This window comes from Platalea leucorodia, assembly GCF_965183815.1.
Source record: "Platalea leucorodia genome assembly, chromosome: 1".
Lineage (NCBI taxonomy): Eukaryota > Metazoa > Chordata > Aves > Pelecaniformes > Threskiornithidae > Platalea > Platalea leucorodia.
In genome coordinates, this window is record NC_138823.1 from 163350111 (window position 1) to 163369044 (window position 18934).

The window sequence follows — 18934 nt, forward strand, 5'->3', positions numbered from 1 at the left end:
CTAAACAGACCAGACGCCCGCTGGAGTTAGGGGAGTCTCCCTGAGGACTGCGGCGGCTTTGGGTCTGCGTGTCAGTCTGGGATGCAGTTTGGGACCTAACCATTTTCTGCTTTTTCTTTCAGCAGCGAAATGTCAGGATCAAGTTTGAATATGAAGGAGAGAAAAGGTACGTGCCCAGCCCAGTCCCCCACACGTACAGGGACAAATTACCCTTTTTACCCAACATCATCCTACTGCCTTCAGCCAGCTGCAGATGAGCTCACAGCAGGATTCGTTCCCCTAAAATCAACTACAGTTTTATATACAAGAGCCTTGCCTCATCATCCCATTTGCCACAAGTACCTCCTGGGATTTGCACGCAGGCAAAGTGGTTCCAAGCTGGAAGTCATTAAATGCCTCTTACCAGGGACATAGGGTGCACGCTTGGATCCTTGTCTCGTTTTAATTCTTGAGCCCTGCTGAACCACAGCTGAGCTGCAACTCTACAGAAATGTGTCCTTTGATTAGCAGCCTATGACACTTAAGATAACCAGATTTTGGGCATGGGTCCCATAAAAATAGAGCTGGGAGTTAAAGCTTGCCCGCCCTTCCCTGCTTGACATTTTCATGGAATCACCTCTGCTTGGTGCTTGGTGACTGTGGCAGGGCAGGATGCGGGGCTGGAAACTCACAGGCTGATGGTCCAAGTTGCGTGTTAAAGCCAAAGAAAATTTAAGTAACGTCACCGTAGGGCTAGGCTGTACCTGCTGATATGTACCTATAGAGCTGCTGCATGTGGGGGTACAGGAGAGTCACAGGATGCCCAGCTGCATTATTCTCTCTTCCATCCCTCCTCCCTATTCAGAGCCACTTGCTGAAAATGGAGATGATAAATCACTGACCAGTGCCTGATCCTGGGTCTTCTCCAGTGAAGGGCTGCTGGACTTTCTTCTTTTCCACCTGTACCTCACATGAGGGGGAGAAGCAGAGGAGCTGCAGTAGGATTTTTGGTAGATATTCTTGCAGGGTAGGTCAAGCCTCCTCTTGGGCATAGCAGACGAGCAGTATAAGCGTAAAAGCAAGGAACAAGCTTTATGCTTCTTGATAGAAGCATACAGTTCCTTGCTTCTGAACTGTCAGTCTACTCCCAAATTCCTGTATGCTTCTACTCAACTGAGACTATTGTTGTATTTGTTTGTGTATACAGGATTATCCAGTTTCCAAGACCAGTCAAATTCAAAGAAGTGGTGCAGAAGGTCACGGATGCTTTTGGACAGACGATGGACTTAGTCTGCGTGAACAATGAGGTACTCTTCTCCTTATTGCTAAGGGAGAGTTTTAGGGTGCCTGGTGCCCGCTTCAGAATTGAGCAGTGGTTTGTTCTTAAGGCCCTAACTTAGCATTGTACATGGATGTGAAGAAAATTAATCTTATTTTGTGGTTCCCAGCTAGTGAGCGTACGAGAGCTGTTGTCCAGACACAGTTCAGTTGGACTCTCAGACTCCAAGCCAGGCTTGCTCCTTCTCAAAATTATTTCGCTTAAGGCCTATTAAATGGTGACACAGGAACATTGTCTTTCCCCCCGAACAAGAAATCCCCCAAACTCAAACAGGGGGAGGAATTAAGTAACTGAGCTGAACTGTCAGTTCAGCTACCCGGTCGGCAGCAGTAGATGTTTTCCCATGAACACCCTTGGGGCAATAGGACTGACTTTCAGAGTATATCTGGCTGGTGAGAGCTCCCACAGGGCAGAGAGGAGAACAGCTGAGACCAAATGGCTTTTCTGAGAGCCACATGAAGTGACTGTAGGCTACTGCGTGTTTGGTTTGGATGTGAAGCCTTTCTGTCTTGGGGGCAGTTGCAGGAGCACGGTGAAGTCCGGAGCATGAGGGACAGTGCTGCTAACGCAGCGTACTTTTATCCATCGCTGACTTTGTTTCACCCCAAAACCCCAGAACCATGTGCATGTTCTTGTGGTTAGGTCTGCAGTGAAATGTGCATTGCTGTAGGTTCCTCTAGCAGGTCCTGTGGCCACGTACAGGCAGCCAAGAAACCCTCCCTCTCTGATCCTTGCATTTTAAGGCTTGAAGACCTTTCTACTCCAGCCTCCTTCATAGCACAGGCCACTGTGGTTTTCCAACTTCTTTGAGCCCAGCACTGTGTCTGAAAGGACACTGATGAGGGCCTTTACCTAGAAGGGGGCAATCCTTGGCATCTGTTTTGGTGTGCTTAGTGTTTTCTTATGAGGCATCTTGCCATGAACCAGTATTAATTGTAAAAGACTAATAGCCTTTCATTAAAGTATGAACGGAGAGAGAGGTCATGAAGAGAGCTTTCTCTCTTTTTTTATTCTTTCTTTTTTTCTTCCTTCTGTTTCAATGGAGATTTCATCCACAAAAAGGTTGCTATTCTTTTATGATAGGTACCTCATGATACCAAAGTGTCCGCTGGGTTTTGGCTTTGAATGTGGTCAGGTTTCTAATCTTGGGCATTCTTTGACAGCCCTCCCGGGAAAAGCCTGCCATTGAATTCTCCAGGAATGACTCATTTCATTCCAGGTTTCTTTCCACTGGAAGAGGAATTTTTTTCCAGCAACAGCAAACAGAAGCTTAAATAATGCATTTTATCCCATGTTAGAGATTGTCTTCCTGGGCATGTGCACAGCTCATAGCAGGACCATGAGCAGGCCTTTGGGTAGTCCTAACTTCCTAGGGCTGAGAAGGACCTTCAGTGTTTTGTTTTTCTATGCATAAATATTCCTCCTTGGGAGAACCCACACCTTTGGGAAGAGGTCTGAGCAGTAGTAATTCAGGGTTGTTATTGTGGAAACACTATAAACAGACAAAAGTGACCTCTGGGGAGATAGCCTACGTGTCCACATCGTGACACCCCGGCATCTGGCTCCTAGCATGTTCTGGGTCAGGTTTTGAATCTCATGGCTGCAAGTCCTAGAGGTAGCTCATCGCATGTAAATGTTTCACCCTTTCTTCATGCTCAAAGGGAACTGTGCAGTAATTCTTTGTTGCTGTCAGATGTTTCTCTTGCAGTAGCACCTTGTAGACCAAAATTACACTGAGGTCAACAGGCCCCTACAAAAGCTCACTGAATGGCAGTCCCTGTCCCGGTGAAGCAGGAGTCCTGAAGCCAAGATCAGCGAGATGAGCATGCCAGTTGGGTGGAGCAGGGGCACGCATGAATCACATCCTGGTGGGACCATGGAATCAGCGGGCTTGGGCTGGTATAGATAAGAGCGGGGCCTGGCCGTGGGTGTACCGCATGGGGCATGTCTGCATGTCTCCACTAGGCTGGGCTCATCTTTCTGATGATCGGGACAGCAAAATCTGGCCCGGCCATGGACAGCATGGTGTGGTGTTCGTGAGACAGTTGGCTGTGTTATGGATTGAAAGACTGGCTTCTACAGCAAATGCTCTGTCTGAATTTGATCTGTATGCACTGCTCAACAGCTGCTCCAGATGTGACTAAGTGTTACCTTGCTGTTTGTCCCATCTCCATCACCAGCTTATGACCTTGGGCAGAACACTGAACCTCGGCGTGACGCCAGTTCCCTCCTGACCTCCCCTTGCTTGTCTCTTCTGAGGCTGTCCCTCAGCACCATTTTGGAAGGTTAGGGAGAGTTAAAGCCTAGGGAAGTGGTAGAAGCTCTGTTACGGGGGGGAGGAGGGGTGTTTAAAAGCATATTTAACAAACATTTGTCGAGAATTGTTGATGCCAGTTGGTCCTGCATTGGGCAGGAAGATGAACTAATTGACCTCTCAGATTTTTCCCCAACCCTGTTTCCTACTATTCTTTGGCTTTCTGCAGTGTCTTACAGAGTGAGGTCTAGCAATACTGTTGCAGTCGGTGAAAACTCACCCTTTGCACTCACTTTCCTAGGCTGCAGTGGATTGACTACCAAGTCCCATACTAAAACATTAGGCTCCAGGGGAGTATACTATTTAAAAGCAAGAAGGAAATCTAATAAGCTCTATTTAGTGAAACTTCTGTGTAGGTAAACTTTGCTGTTCATCATGGCTGCGCACTCTGTAGACAGAATAAACCCAGTTACTGGCAGTGCACCCTGGCAATTACTTCCATGGGTCTGCATGAATCTGTATTTCATTTCGTGCCTAGTAGATACCTGTTCCTGATACCCATTTGTGCCACAGCCTGGAAGACAAATGGAGCAAAATTTACTTGCCAGATGTGGGTAATAGGTAAAGCCAAGCTAAATACTGGCTCCAGTCCTTTTTACAGGAGGGCAATTTCTGCCTGATGTTTTTGGCTCCTCCGAAGCAGGCATGCAAACGTGTTAATATTGTGATATTGGAGTGAGATGGAGTGACCTGCAGAACATTCTGTTCAAAGCAGCAGCTGAGGGACTGCAGCTCTGAACGCTTGTGAGGAGCTCAGTAAAAGGATGGGTGAGCTGTGGGACTCTACTTACAGTTCAGAATCAAATTCTGCTTGGTGGCGAAACGAGGGGGAGCAGCTCTCCACCATTCCCAGTTCTGTTTGGGTGAGCATAGGAGAGAGCTTTTCTGCTTGATGCACCTGTGGAGCCCTTGTGAACTTCAAGAGGATTAAGCAGTGCACCAAGAGAATATCCCTTAAGCTCTGCTGCTTAAGGAAGCAGACTGTGAGGACAGCTGCACAGCACTTGGGAGACTTATTCAATACCATCTTTGTCTGGTATCTGCTGTGACTGCGGGTGATTCATCCAGATCCCAGAGCTTAGCCATGAACCATGGTCTAACCATGTACTCCATTGACCTGCTGAAAACCCTGAATAGTTGATATCTACCTGGTGAGTACTTTCATTCCTGTCCAAGCCCTGTCCCAGACTGGGAATCTATTTCCAGCCTTGCTTGTGAGGCCCAGCCCGGACAAGACTGGTGTTAGTGTTCTCTGCACAACCCCCAGCTGGTTAGGTCCCTTGCTTGGGAGGTAAGGGACATCTTCCTGGACTCTTCCCCATCTGGTTTGGCTGAGAACTCAAGTCCCTACAGCCTGTAGGGTATCCCGGGGCAAGGCTTCCTCAAGAGTTCCTCTTGGAATCTTTTTCCTACACACAAATAACTAAGTAGTTGTCAGACAAAGGCTGCACAGCCTGATTATCCCTCTTCCTGGGCAAATGTGCTAACTGCTTTGCTCTAGAGTCTCTTTTCCTGTCTTTTTGTAGAAATTTCTCAACCACGTTTGCGTACCTTACACCAGAAGAGCACTCCTAGCTCAACCTGGAGTTCGTTGCTTAAATCTCTTTTGAGAACTGGTGTTGTCTTTCCTCAGCAATTACCACTGCTTCCAGCAATTACACCTGGCAGCTTCCTTTTCTCACCTGTTAATCCTGTTTCTGGATATCTAACTCTCCCATGCAAGCTATAGGGGTCCTGGCTATCTAATTTGGGACTGTAAACTCTACAGAATAGCAGGTTGCATTAAACTCAGCTATTGCAGTGCCCCTTTGCAGACCTGGCTTTTAGTATCTCAAAGCCTAAGCAGGACCACCTGCTATCCCCAGCTGCGGGAGCATGGCTTTCTTGGTTAAGCCTGATGTTTATCATACAAAATAGGTGGCCTGCATGCGGCTCCGTTCCCTGTCTGCAAAATGGGGATGAAAGATAAGCTTCCTATCACACAGGGGAGGAGAAGCTCAATCCAAACCTTGAAGTGCTCACACTGAAGAAACAGCAGCCACGCGGGCATCTGAGATGGAGCTCGGCAGGCTCAGGCTGCAGTCCTTGGGTGGAGGAGGTGACTGTAGCAGTTTCCCAAGGTGAAACCTCATCTCTCTTGGCCAGGGCCCACAGCCTTCCCTTGACCTGGTCATCCCCAAAGTCCTAGCCTCAGTGCACACAGTCTGAGGTGTATTTATGTACAGGACAACAGCCAAACCCCTGGCAACACCCTGGGATCAAAAAGGTAGACACAGGAGGCTTTTGAGTGTCGTCTTCTGGAGTGGTTGACCTGAGGTGCGTTTGCTGTGGCTGGTGGCATGAACCCTGATGACCCAGAGGGCTGAGCTGCCTTTCAGGAGTGTTGGGCAGCTGTGGCTCCCAGTAAGACCCCGTGAGAGCCTGCTGGGAGCTACTTGGTCCCTTCATGGGTGGAAGTGCTGTGTACTTTGGCACAGGCATGAGTGTAACGTGCTGTGTTGGCTGGATTCAGTGCCAATGCCCGAGGCAACCTACAGAGGCTGAGGACTGGTTTTTGTGAGATTAGGCAGAATGCCCCTGGAGGAGGGGCAAAAAGTTGTGTTTTTAATCTTAGCCCAGGGCAGCAGAAGGCCACAGAGCTCCTCTGAAGTGCAGCTGTGTTGGGCATTGGAAGCTTTGCAGGCTGTCTGCAGGACGTGGTACACCACACGGCAATGTCAGGAGGTTCAGATTCCCTCTGGAGATATGAGGGCAATAGTCTGCCACTTACCAGGAAAATATCAGGACCTTCAGCTGCCTGGTAGACGCGGCACTGTGGAGCTCTCTCTTCTATTTACCTTATAAAGGGCAGAAGCTGAATTTGTCCTGCTGGGAGTCACAGAAGTGGTTCTTGGAGGGAGAGCAATGCACACCTTTCACATCAAAAGGGAAGAGACTCTTGCTTCTGAGATGTTCCCTGCTTTCACCTGGTGCCCAAACACTAGGGAGACGGTGTCAGTGCGCAGGAACACAGGCTGCAGCAGTAGGGAAGGCCACTGAGGATCTGCCAGAATAAATCCTTGGGTGCAGCTCACTGCTTTCTTGGAGCACCATTGCATGACTGTCTTCCCAGGAAGAAACCCAGGAAGAACGTGTGGGGCTGTTTTCAGGCCGGGTAGCAGCAGGTCTTGCCTACAAACTCGAAGATCAGAGCAACCCCAGAACAGCAGGCAGCAAGCCTAAGGTTTCATCTCAGCCCTCTCCTCTTCCCACTGGCTGAATTGATGATATGACCTTTAAGCTTTCTCCTTGCATATGTTTTTTGTTGTGATTTTTTGCGTCTGTTCCTTGGTAGATGAGAACTTGGAAGAAAACATTAGAGCTCGGCAAGCTGGAGGGCATGGGAGCTTTGTTTTCCATCCACTTTCTCAGGTTCCTCCCTCGTCCCCCAATTCCCAAGCTGTAAGGATCTGGCTTCCTCTGTTTACCCAAAAGTGTGACACTGCCGTGCTCCGGTGTTTGTTTAATCCCTTCCAGCTCCTGATCCCACTGAAATCCCAGGAAGATTTGGACAAAGCGATGGAACAGTTGGAGCTGAGCCCTTCCCTGAAGAGCCTGCGGATCCTCGTGAGCGCTCCAAAGAAAGCGAATGTGAGCCCTTCACCTTCTCTGCTCTTTCGTGTCCGGAGCGAGATGCCTTGTTATTGTGTTGGGGAGTGGAAATGAATCTCCTGACAGTGCAGAGGAGAGGGGAAGCTGTTGATGAGGGGGGTCAGCCCTGCTCTGGCTCAGCTGCTCGGAAATCCTCCTGTGGTGGCAGCCCAGAGACTGAGCTCAGCTCCTCCTGCAACCTGTGAAGGGTTAAATACTGTACTGATCCTCAAACAAGGTTAAACCCCAGGAGAACCCCTTGGGCTTTGGGCCTAGGGATGTTGCTACCATTCCTCTGCAGCCTCTCCTCCATCTAGAGGGTGATGCCCTGGCCCTTGCCATGCTGGGTGGCAATGTGGGGACTCTTCCCTCCGTGTGGTGCTGCAGTGCTAAAGGCCAGGGAGAGCAAACTGGAGAATCCTTCAGTCTCATGCAAGACTGTCTTTTTTCCCATTATTTATTTATTTGTTTTTCCTGAGCTCAGTGGTTTTGCAGTTAAGCCTGTTAGCTTGACCTCGCCTGCACAGAGTGTCTTGCCAAAGCACATGTCGTGCTGCCCCAAGCACAGGCTGTAAAGGAAGGGATTTACTGATGTTGCAACTCCGTTTCTTCCTTGTATTTCCTAGAAGTACCAGGGAGACTGGGAGTCTTCAAACTCATAGTGCTTGTCCTCCTGCTACCTCTGGTGCTCGCAGCTCCTGGAACTTCTCTGCTGCTTTTGAGAGGCTCTCAAAAGGTGCAGGGACCAGAGTCGCAGGGGAACACTGAGCCATCGGTTGGAGTTCCCTAAATCCTGGGCAGAAATGGGGCGATCTGCCCTAGCAACTGCAGGAACATTGCAGTGTTGCAAGTCAGCTACTAAGAGCAGGGCAGCCAGGTAGATTCATGCATACCTTTGAGAGTAGGTCCAACTCTTCCTGAAGCATGTAACCATGCAAGAACATATGGTTCCGAGGTCATACATAGAATTATCACAAAATCACAGTGCATTGTACCGTGTTAACTTAGTAAGACTTGGCCACTACCAGTTAAGTTACCAGTTGGATTGTCATTTCCTTGCTTTCCCCCTTATCTGTCTTCCCTAGCAGAGCCTGATCCTCCGCTCTGTTCCTCTGCTGTGTTAACAGAGGAACCGCTGCAGTGCCTAGGCTGCCACTGAAGTCTGGGGAGTGTGGAGGAGAGGCTCCCATTGTGGGACTGCAGACTTGGGTTCAGGGCAGGCATCAATCTGTCCATCTATCTGGAAATCATGCCAGTGTGGGAACGGTCTTTTATGTCAAATATCTGTATTTATCATTATCAACTGGAGCTCAATCTTATCTTATTAGAGTATTTTAATAACAGATGTGAATTGTTTGTGAATGATTTTTGGATCACCCTGGATTATATGCGTGTCTTCTATTTTTTTTTTTTTTTTTTTTTTGGTTCTTGGCTGATATGGTCATGGGGAGCCAAATACATGGTTTCACGTGGTGTGTCTGCAAGGGCTCTGGCAGAGTCTGAATATTCCCTTTGTCTGATTACCAGCTCCTCCAGCCAAACAACAGTAAACAGCACGAAATGAGGATCTCCAGATCCATGGGTGATATCATGGGATCCCTGTACAAGGACTCCGAGAGGACGCGGAAGTATTCAACAGGTCAGTGAAATGCAACGCTCTGCGGGGTGGTTTGTGCTGTTACACGCTGGCCACCATCCCCTTTCTCTTTCCTGTCTCAGCCCTGTAGCTGCTACAGTCTGGACCCCCACCCTGATGTCTCCCACCAGTAGCTCAGTGCAGTCGCTGCTTATCCTCAGCCTGAGGAGCAGACTCTGCAAGCTGCACAGGTCGGACGAGGTTGTGCTGAGCAGAGAGTCACGTCGGGCATGAAAGTTAAGAAGAGCAGGGGATCTGAGGTGTAGTCTGAGGGGGGCAATGCAGTGATAAAAATCTTCAGTGAATTCGATGCTACTGAGCTTCATCAAAGTGAAGAGTAAGGATCTAGAGAAAGCCAAGGCTTTTTGAGACCTTGACATACTTATTCCTTTAATCATCTGCTGTCGTTCTCTCGCTGTCTCTCCCCCTTCCCCAGTTAGCAGAATAATGTAGCTGAATGGGCTTGGGTTCCTTAGCTCCTGAGCTGGGACCAGCTTCACCACATAAGGACCAAATATGTGTCTCTGTGCCACCAATCTGTTCTTGTTGGTGAAATAAAGTCTGTGGTAGTTGCTTTTGTGGTTTCTCAGGAGAATGGATGTGCGCAGTGTTTTTCAGTGGTCGCGTTTCAGATGAAGGGGAGCATCCCTTTCCTTCAGAGGCGCTGGGAGCAGATACCTGCAGCCTCTGAAGCCAGGCTGGCAAATGCCTAGTCTCTTCTTGCAGCCCCGCAGGGACTGGAGTTTGTTCATAGCCTTGTGCAGTCTTTTCTTTGGTTTTCTCTGCTTGAGTTTATGCTTTTCTTGCTTTCTAAAATACTCTGAGCTTTTTGAAATGACAAGTACCCTCGATAAACTGTCTGTAGGACCTTTTGTGTGAAGAACCTTGTAGGATTTTGTAGAGAGCAGGGTGCCTTGTGCAGAACTGGTAAAGCAGCCCGTAGGACTGTATAGCAGGGGTATAATTATTCATCTTATAACCTATAGACAGGATCAATGATCTTGAAATACAGTGAATATTCTCTGCTGCATCTGTGGGTGCTGGTTACAGGGTAATTTCTACAGATCCCTGTTTTCATACAATTATTCGACAACTGGAGAAACAACAGAATCAGAGGCCTTGAGTGATGTAGGATCCTCCTATACAAATATACATGAAGATATGCTTCATTCTCCAACGATCCTCTGTACTTATATGGCAGTAACCACTTAAACTCTTTTCTATGGGCAACAAAGAGTATTTTTCTCAAAGGATTTGTCCTTCCTTTGTCTCATAGCCTGTGCTGCCTTGATAACATATCCTGTGGTTTGCTGCATCTCAGACAATGATATGTAGGAAATGTTCTTCTAGGGTAGGTCCAATATAGCCCCTTGTGCAGCCGTGCCCAGATGTTACTGAAGCCAGGGGTGGGTGGTACGTGTACAAGAGCTCGCTTTGGGCCTGTTGTTTGGATGTGCCAGGCATGTCTTTTTCTATTGTGTTTTTTTTTTTTCTAGCTCACACGGCTCTTGAGAGTTTGCCCCGAGTCTTGGCAGAGTCACTAGATGATTCTGAATGAAATGCACACACAAACACATGGTAAGGCACAGAGCCTCAGCAGAAACTGTGCTTGAGCAAAACATCTCTGCTGCTCTTCTTTGGCACTTGTTAAGCTGTTAACGTAAGCCAGCTAAGAGCTGTGGCACCAGGAGCTGTCACTGATGCGTGAACCCAGAATTGATCCCACGTGTAGCTGTGCTAGCGAGATTAGTTCTTGCAAAGTTAGACTTTCCTACTAGCTTTTATGCCATGTTTTGGCCTTTTCTTACTGTTTTGGAGGTACTGTAATACCGAGAGTCTGCCCAGGTCCCTGCTGACTGTGAGGTGTCCCTGCCTTGAAGAGCATCCCGTAGATAAGACAAGGCAGACAAAGGAAGAGACGTCGGCTCTGCAAGGGTGTGAACCTGAGGTACAGATGGGTTTCGAGGGAATGCCTGAATAGTAGAGTGGAAGAATGGGTATAACGCGCTGGTTTAATCTAGATAATGGAGGAGGAGGACTGGGCGGCACCAGATGTAGGATGCAGAGTGTGCTAACGTTGGGATCTTCAGGAGAGTCTGCATGCCAATTGCTAATGCACCAAAACCAGCGTCCTCAGTGCTGTTACACAGGTAGCAAAGGTAACCAGTCGTCGCTCTGTTTTTTTCCATGCAGACCGTCAGTCTTGCTCTTAGTTTGAAAAGAGGTTGCGACAAACCCTCTGCATGGTAACAGCACACCAAACCTCTCTTTGGAGTTATCTGGGGTCTGTATGAAGCTACTATAGCCCTGCTTAGGAGGTGTTCACAATCCAGCAGATGTAGGTTTTGATCTCCTGAGTCAGAACTGGGTAATCTAGCAGCTGGGCAGAAACTCCAGTGAGCCGAAAGGGAGAGCAGTGTTTCAAATGGAGCATAAAACTGAAAGTCAGGCAGTAGACAGACAGCGATGATCCTGTGTTGTGGTTCCCTGAACCGGGGATTTCACTGAACTTGGTGGATAGTCAAAAGGCAGCCTAAGAGGCTGGGATTTCTGTAGGAGCAACTATTCTTCATTTGCAGTTGCAAGGTATTTCACAGTGTTTACTTCTGCTGTCATCAAAGTGGTTGCTATCAAGAGAGGGTCTTAACTCAACTTAGCTTTTTTTCTTGAAACCACATTTAAAAGGAGATTTAAAGTGAGTTTATAAAAAAAGGTGGTTTCGGGTCACGTTCTCAGTGTTTCTGAGATGTCTCATGGTTTTCTGCTGACTCTGCCATGTTAGCAGCAGTGAAAAATAAAACTGCATGTTATTGGCACAAGCACATTGGAAGGGGGGTAGATGTTCTCGGGAAGATTTGTCTATTTTTGCTTCTGCTGGACAGAAAATGTCTTCACTCCATGTCCCTGAAAAACCTTATACAAAGTCAGTATTTTATTTTTTTTTCCCATAAACTTTTTCGCTGGAAATCCCCCCACCCCTTTTTTTTGGGGGGGTGGGTGGGTGGGGGAAGTGGAAAATGTTCCAGTCTCTTGGTGACCAGCATCTGCAAATGTTCAGCTGAGTGCCAGGAAACTTTGGCTAAAATCTGTTTGGGTTCTGGATTTTCAGATAACTGAGGGTTGTTTTTATTTACTTTTAGGAAATACATGTTTCAGAACATTATGCACAAATTATTCAAGAGCCCCATTCCAGAATCGCCATTTCAGTGGAAACACCCCCTGCTAGCATGCTGGGGGGATTTGAATGCAGATCTCCGGAGAGGGATGGTACAAAGACTTTGCTGGTGCATGGGCCAGATGACTCTGAGAAACAGAGGCTTGGAGGTGATACCTGTGCTGTTAAATTCACAGGGCCAGGACATGAGCACTGGCTGGCTGTGGATGGGGTTGATTAATCATTAGCACTGGCTAATTGCCTGACCAACCCTGTACCAATGACTGCCGTCCCAGCATTGCCTGGGTACGAGTTGGGGTAGTGTGGGCTAGGGACTTGTTGGAGGAGTTGGGATGGATGAGACCCCCTCTATTTAGAATCATAGAATCATTTAGGTTGGAAAAGACCCTTAAGATCATCGAGTCCAACCGTTAACCCAGCACTGCCAAGCCCACCACTAAACCATGTCCTCGAGCACCACGTCTACCCGTCTTTTAAATACCTTCAGGGATGGGGACTCAACCACTCCCCTGGGCAGCCTGGGCCAGGGCCTGACTGCCCTTTTGGTGAAGAAATGTTTCCTAATATCCAACCTAAACCTCCCCTGGTGCAGCTTGAGGCCGCTTCCTCTCGTCCTGTCGCTTGTTACTGGGGAGAAGAGACCGACCCCCACCTGGCTACAGCCTCCTTTCAGGCAGTTGTAGAGAGCAATAAGGTCTCCCCTCAGCCTCCTCTTCTCCAGACTAAACAACCCCAGCTCCCCCAGCCGCTCCCCATCAGCCTTGTGCTCCAGACCCTTCACCAGCTTCGTTGCCCTTCTCTGGCCACGCTCCAGCACCTCGATGTCCTTCTTGTGGGGAGGGGCCCACTCTTCTTTTGAGAAGAGGAGGAAAATTTGGCTGTGTGCATCATACTGGCTGCTTTAAGGCTAGAAAATGGGCTCTGTCCTGCTTATTAGTATAGAAGTACTCTAAAGTTTGCCTTAAATCAAGATGTAGGATCCATCCTCAGAGGATCAGCATGGAGCAGAGGGAGACTTGTAAGGGTCCCACTGAAAAAGAAGAAATCGAGGGGGATTTTGTCCATCTTCTGACACCTCCCCTTGACAGTCACAGAGTGAGAAATTTCCTGCAGGTTTCTCTCTTCTTCTTGTGCTGCTGCGTCCTGAGCCCCACGTTTCTGCCAGGGCTCAGAGGAACGGCACATCTTGACGTCATGTCCCTCGTTTGGCTCTGCGGTGACGTCATCCCAGGGCTGGGCTCTGCGTGACTGCAGCTGTGAGCGTAGGCGGCTGCCAACAAACCCTCCCCAGCTCTGACTTTTAAGGGACTTCTATTCTCCATCAGGACCCCTGCTTGATGCCGATTGGTGATGGATGAAGTTTTGGGAAGGACCTGCCAGGGCAGGGAAGGGGTGAAGCCAGGGAACGCGGAGGCGGAGGGAAGCCAAGCCTGGCACAGGGGAGCTGGCTGTACGTGCAGCACCACAAACTCTGCACATACTGCATGAAAGACACTTCTTAAATAAAAATAGCAGAAGGGAACATGAAAGACCCCAGTAGATGCCAGCAGTGACTGTAAGTCTCCGTGCTGGCCTGGTTCACTCTGGTTGGGACATGCTGTGCTCTCGTCTCAAATATATGGTTTTACATTAGTGCATGTAACATGGAGCAGGAATCTCTTCCCAAAGTACCTTGCTCCAAAGGGTAACCGAGGTCAGATGCTCAACCGGTGCCAGTCTGCAGAGTTTCTCTGAGTTCAGGAATCCTGAATAGAGCTGCTGAGATCGGCCAGCATTCGGCTTATAAAGAAGCGCCTCAGAGCCTGCCCCGTCCCCGCTGGGTCTGAGGACTGGAGCTGACATGTAATCCTGTAGACCCCAGGAGGACGGTTCCTTGGGGGTCTCCTCTCTCTGCCTCGTGCTGCTGCTGTTTCTTCAGTATTAGGTCAAGCGTGAAGAGCATCCGTGATGTGTCAAACAGGCACATCTGGGCTTGTCTGTCCATTTCTTCCTCTGCCTCCGGGTGGGTAAAGCAGCATTATCTAATATATCCAATATGACTTGTGTTGCCCCCGCTATGAACTAAGCCTGCCGTTGAGTCCCACAGTTGCTCTCTTCCCCTGACCCCTATTTTCCATTCCCTCCCCACCAGCAGCACTGGGATTGCCTGAGGTTTTGTTAACGGGGCAGGGCAGGGCTGGAGAGCGGAATCAACCTTGGGCTCCAGGGCTCTGCTCCCGCCACCTCCCTGTGTGCGTCCCAGGTGGATGGGCATGCATGGATGTGAAGCAGCAGCAACAAGTGCTCCTGGAGGTGTGAAGCTGCATAAATTATTTAGAGCAGCTCTTCTACCCGAACAGCCTGGCTGAAAGGGACCTGGTTCAATCCAGCAGTTTCCAGGCGTGCAAAAGCCTGAGCGTCTTGTTTAACTTCCTTGCCTGCTGGGAAATGGCTAGTGTCTTATCCCCTTTTACAGTTTTTGGCAGGAAACATGACTCTGGAAGGTCAAACACAACTGACCTGATGACTGGGAGTAGTTGTTACAGGCAAAGGCTTAATGTGAGATCATGCAAAGTCTTTATGCTTGTGATAAATCTCATTTAACTCTCTGGGTTCAAAATCAAACAGGGCATGTCCAGCTCTTTGTAGAACCCGAGTTGAAGACTTCCTGGGCAGTGGGTGGGTTGTTGCAGCGAGAGATCCCAGCACTGCATGAGCAGACCCACACCTCTTAGCAGCAGTAACAAAATATATATACTCTTCTTAGCAGAGCTAAGATACAGCGGTTACACCACGTCAAATCCTCTAGCAGCTTTTTGGAGCAAGAGCCACCCTAACGTCTTTATGTGGCATTCTGGATTGACATCTGCTAAGCAAATGAGGGGATGATAATGCAGTAATTTATCCAGGGTGCCCGAACTGTTAAATGGTTAAACATTTGTTTATTTATCTTCAAAGAGAGGATGCCGTACTTCCCAACTGGTTTTGTTTTTAGGGCTGGTGGAAAGCCAGTTCATTATGAGCGCCGCAGCACTCGAGAGATTCTCTCCCCCTGATCTTGGCGTTACTTCAGTTGGGCTTTTTTCGCTGCGTTCTTATCCTGCAGGAAATCTGTGAAGGAGAAAATAGGAAGAAGAAAAAAAAGTAACTCAAAGCCATATGATTTTTATTTTTACAATCGGAGCAAGGAGTCTGGAGGGAGATGTACCGTGGGACAGAGATATCTATGTATTTGGTATAAATCCAGCGAGCCTGATTTAGTGATCTTTAATGCTGTGTGACACTGTTAACGTTAGCAGCTCCTGATGCGTATCAGCTTAAGTGAAAGGTGGGGACTTGGACTTGAAGTGTTGATCACGCTGATGGATTTATGCCAGAGATCAATTTGGCACAGTAACTGTGATGCAAAATAGCAGCAGAAGAGGCAGAAGTGTTGTGTTGATTGATCAGTGTTGACTTTTCACGATGCGATAGGCCCCTTCCCGGTACCGTTCTCTTGCAATATTGTGCTAAGCCTGGGCACGTTGTTACCAAATGGTAGTGACGATCCAAAGAGTTGGCAAGAGTGCCGCAAAAGTGGGTAAGAAGCATAAGGAAGGGCATCTCCGTGTGCTTTCTGGCTCTTCAAGGATGTGTGCTTTTTAGAAGTCTGCTTAAAAACAAGTTGTTGTGTTGGTGTGAAGGCTCACATTGCACAATACCAACTGGTTAAAGCTCTAGCACGGAGCAGCACGGACCTCCGTCAGCAATTCCTTGCCATGAAGTGATGACAGCCCAGGGATGGAGGGGAGGGACTGCAGAAAGACAAGCGGAGCCAAGCCTGCGCATCTGGGCCAAGCGAGGGCAACGCTCCCTAAATCCTGAAAAGGCACAAGGAATCAGTTAGGGTTGATTTGGGGGAATAATGGGGAGGAGTGGGCTGTCGACATCGGTGGAGTTCTCTCCCAGGTGCAAAATAGAAACCCCCTTTGCTAAAGAGGCCTGGTGGGGTGCCTGCGAAAGCCTTGCTCCCTGTGCCGCGGTGCGTGTGATGCACTGCAAAGCCACAGGGTTTTCCAGGTGGCTCTGCCTGGTGTGGAGGCTCTGCCAGCTGCAGGCATGGAGCCACCGGGGCTACAGATGGGGAGACAACCCTCCCTCGGCAGCAGATGGGATGAGCTGATCCCGTAGGTCTTTTCCCTCCCCATGATTCTTGGATTTGAGGGCTGGTTTTCCTTCCCCTTTACTTTTGTATAGGGAAGGGAGAGAGAAGAGGGGTATTTGAGTGCAAATTGTTTTCCGTATAAGTAGTGTTTAACTGATGTTGCACCACATTCACCCGGGCTGTTTCCCAGGTCGCTGACCGAGGCAGTGACGTGATCCAGGGAGGAAATGCCCGGAGGTCAAAGTGGGGAGGTGGGTTTGGATTTGCGTTTTGCTCTGAGATTGCCTGATGGTATTGCAACAAAACTCTGGAGCCCTTTTTTTTTTTTTTGGTGTTGACAGAGCACCTGGATACAGTGCACAGCTCTTAGGATCCAGGATAGGTTGAAGGCCAAGTCTGCTAGATGTTGTGTGGCCCCACAGTAACAAACTGTCCCTGTTGCAAAAGCTTTGTAGGATGCCCGTAAACAGTATTGCATCTCTAGCTCCTCCATTCCCTTCCACACAAGCTCAAACCCAGCAGCATCTCCAGGATGTCTGTGATCACTGGAACACCGTCTCTGGAAGGACTTGGATGTGGCAAGTCCTCTCCTTGACCCATGCCTTTCCCATGTCCTAGGCTCTTTGCACACTGGCCGGAGCTCTCCGCCCCCGGGGAGCGTTCCCGAAGAGCAGCAGCAGATTGCTCGCCAGGGATCCTATACCAGCATCAACAGTGAGGGCGAATTCATCCCCGAGACCATGGATCAAAACGTAAGTGGGGCCGAGGCGCGTGGGTTAAACTGGAACAGCATCAGGCATGAGAGAGGCTACGCTGCGAGTGCCGGTCCCACCATTAAATCTCCAGTGAGCCCTGCACATGGGGCTGAGGCCAGTTTTTTCCAGGAGTGAGTGCCCCCCGGCTTGATATGCTCAAGAAACAGTGGGCCCGACGTCCAGGAACCCTAAAAGCCAGCTGCAGCGGTGATGGCAATGTGCTCAGGTAGCTCTGGAGGAGCGCAGATCTGGCACACGCGTGCACGCCAGCTGCCGGGCCCTCGTGGCTGTAGCCTTCTCGGATCCCGGGGACCACGAGGGAGTGTGCCAAGCAACCGATTGCCTGCGATTGCAACAGCCTGGGGATGTCAGCAGCTCTCACTGCTTCCCATGTGCTGTTTCTGCCTGAGCTCCGACTACAGTTCTTGGCTCTGCCCGCAGCCTCTCTCTGTGGTTTTGTCTCTCTCCCTCCCCCGTATATTTTTTTTTTTTTCCTCTCTTAATAAGGAGTTTGTATATTCCAATCCCGCAGTAATAAAAGAGCAGCTAGTTCTTCAGCACACTGATGAGCAATACCTCCTCCTCCAGTCAATTTGGTACCCATGACAGGGGAAGCTCTGGAGTGTCAAGGGACCAGAGCAGGAGCAGCTTGCATCTCTCTCTCCATTTGCATCTCTGCTCAAACTATAGCTCTGAAGAGCTTAGTATAGGTCCTGTGAAGTCAGCTGGGCTAACTGGGCACACAATTCATTCTTGCAAAGCTCTTGGAAGGGCAGGACCGGGATCCACAATTTGCAGGAGGGCTGGCCATGCAGGAGGGCCATGGAGGGACATCTGGAAGGCACTAAGCTCACTGCAGCAAGCTGCTGTGACGGCCCCCAAGGATCTTGCCTAGGGAGATGTGCATTTCCTACACTGAAATAGCACCCACTAGCTCCGCTTTTGTGTGCGGGATGTGCTAGTGTTTCCATGGCAAAGTTGTGTTTTCAACGGTTTATTATACAGCCATTAATAAAATAAGAAGTCACTCCGGGTGAGTCTTGGCAGCATCAGAGCGCAGATGTATCTTGTGCTCCTTGCAGCCAAAAGTTGGCTTTCTATTGTTTTCACATGCCTTCCAAACACGTTTGGTAGGATTAAGACAAATTGTGTGTGCGTGCAGGGGGAAGGTCCACACGAACCCCCTCTTGGGTGTAAATCGGCGCAGCTCCACTGGCTTTTCATGGAGCCCCGTTAGCGCTAGCTGAGCTCTGAGCCTGCTCCTGATGAAGGTTCCCAGATGCTCTCCTTGCTTTTCCCCAGCATCACGCTGTGGGTGGCCTGCTGCCCTTCTCTGGCGAGTTAAATGCAGGAAAAAGGGGATTTGGGGATGAGGCTTTTTTTTTTTTTCTCTTCTCATTGAGCAGCCATGGTTTTCCCCATATGGGCTTTACCCTCAGAACATCCTTGTGCTGCAGCTTCCCTATGTGCCTTGTGGAAGACCACTTACAAGCTAGTGCTTGCTGCCTTTTGGGGGATGCCCCTCTGCAAGCCTGTGGTATAACTGCAGTCTTTGCCTTGAGACCGGCTTGGCAGATGGACAGAGCTTGCTTGGATTCCCAATTTATGCTTTCGAGAAATGAGTCCGTTTCAGCATTGTTTTAACTGCTGGGAGAGGCCTGGCATGGCTGGCAGAGGGGGGGAGTGGGGTTTAGCAGAGGTCTTGCTCCTTTTTGGCTGGTGCACTTTGAAGGATGAGGCTTTGGGGTAAAAATTGGGAAGCAGGGAAAAAACCTCACTTTCCAGTTGGGACTGTCCTGCCAAAACAATGCGAGCTGTTATGACAACCGGTTGAGGAGGTCTAACGCAGGAACAGCACATGGAAAAGGAGGCTGTTCCCGTACGTGGGGAAGGAGGAGCGACGTGGGTCCGGGTGCCAGCGAAGGGTGACTCCACGTGGTGTTTAACCCTTGTTGCTCAGCTTTCCCGGGAACGAGCTGGGCT

The 18934-nt window shown here is 49.3% G+C and overlaps 1 protein-coding gene across 2 annotated transcripts in view; it reads left to right on the forward strand.

Moving 5' to 3' along the window:
* The window catches only part of LOC309589781 (mitogen-activated protein kinase kinase kinase 3-like), an 83276-nt gene that overhangs the window by 48482 nt on the left and 15860 nt on the right, over positions 1 to 18934 (forward strand). Inside the window, exons 4-8 of one of the 2 annotated variants that reach the window (XM_082310288.1) lie at positions 123 to 166; positions 1187 to 1286; positions 7149 to 7262; positions 8790 to 8901; positions 16815 to 16948. In XM_082310288.1, the coding sequence (XP_082166414.1) occupies positions 123 to 166; positions 1187 to 1286; positions 7149 to 7262; positions 8790 to 8901; positions 16815 to 16948 (504 nt within the window). The remainder of the gene's footprint in view (positions 1 to 122; positions 167 to 1186; positions 1287 to 7148; positions 7263 to 8789; positions 8902 to 16814; positions 16949 to 18934) is intronic. The other variant, XM_082310289.1, reaches the window with a different exon arrangement.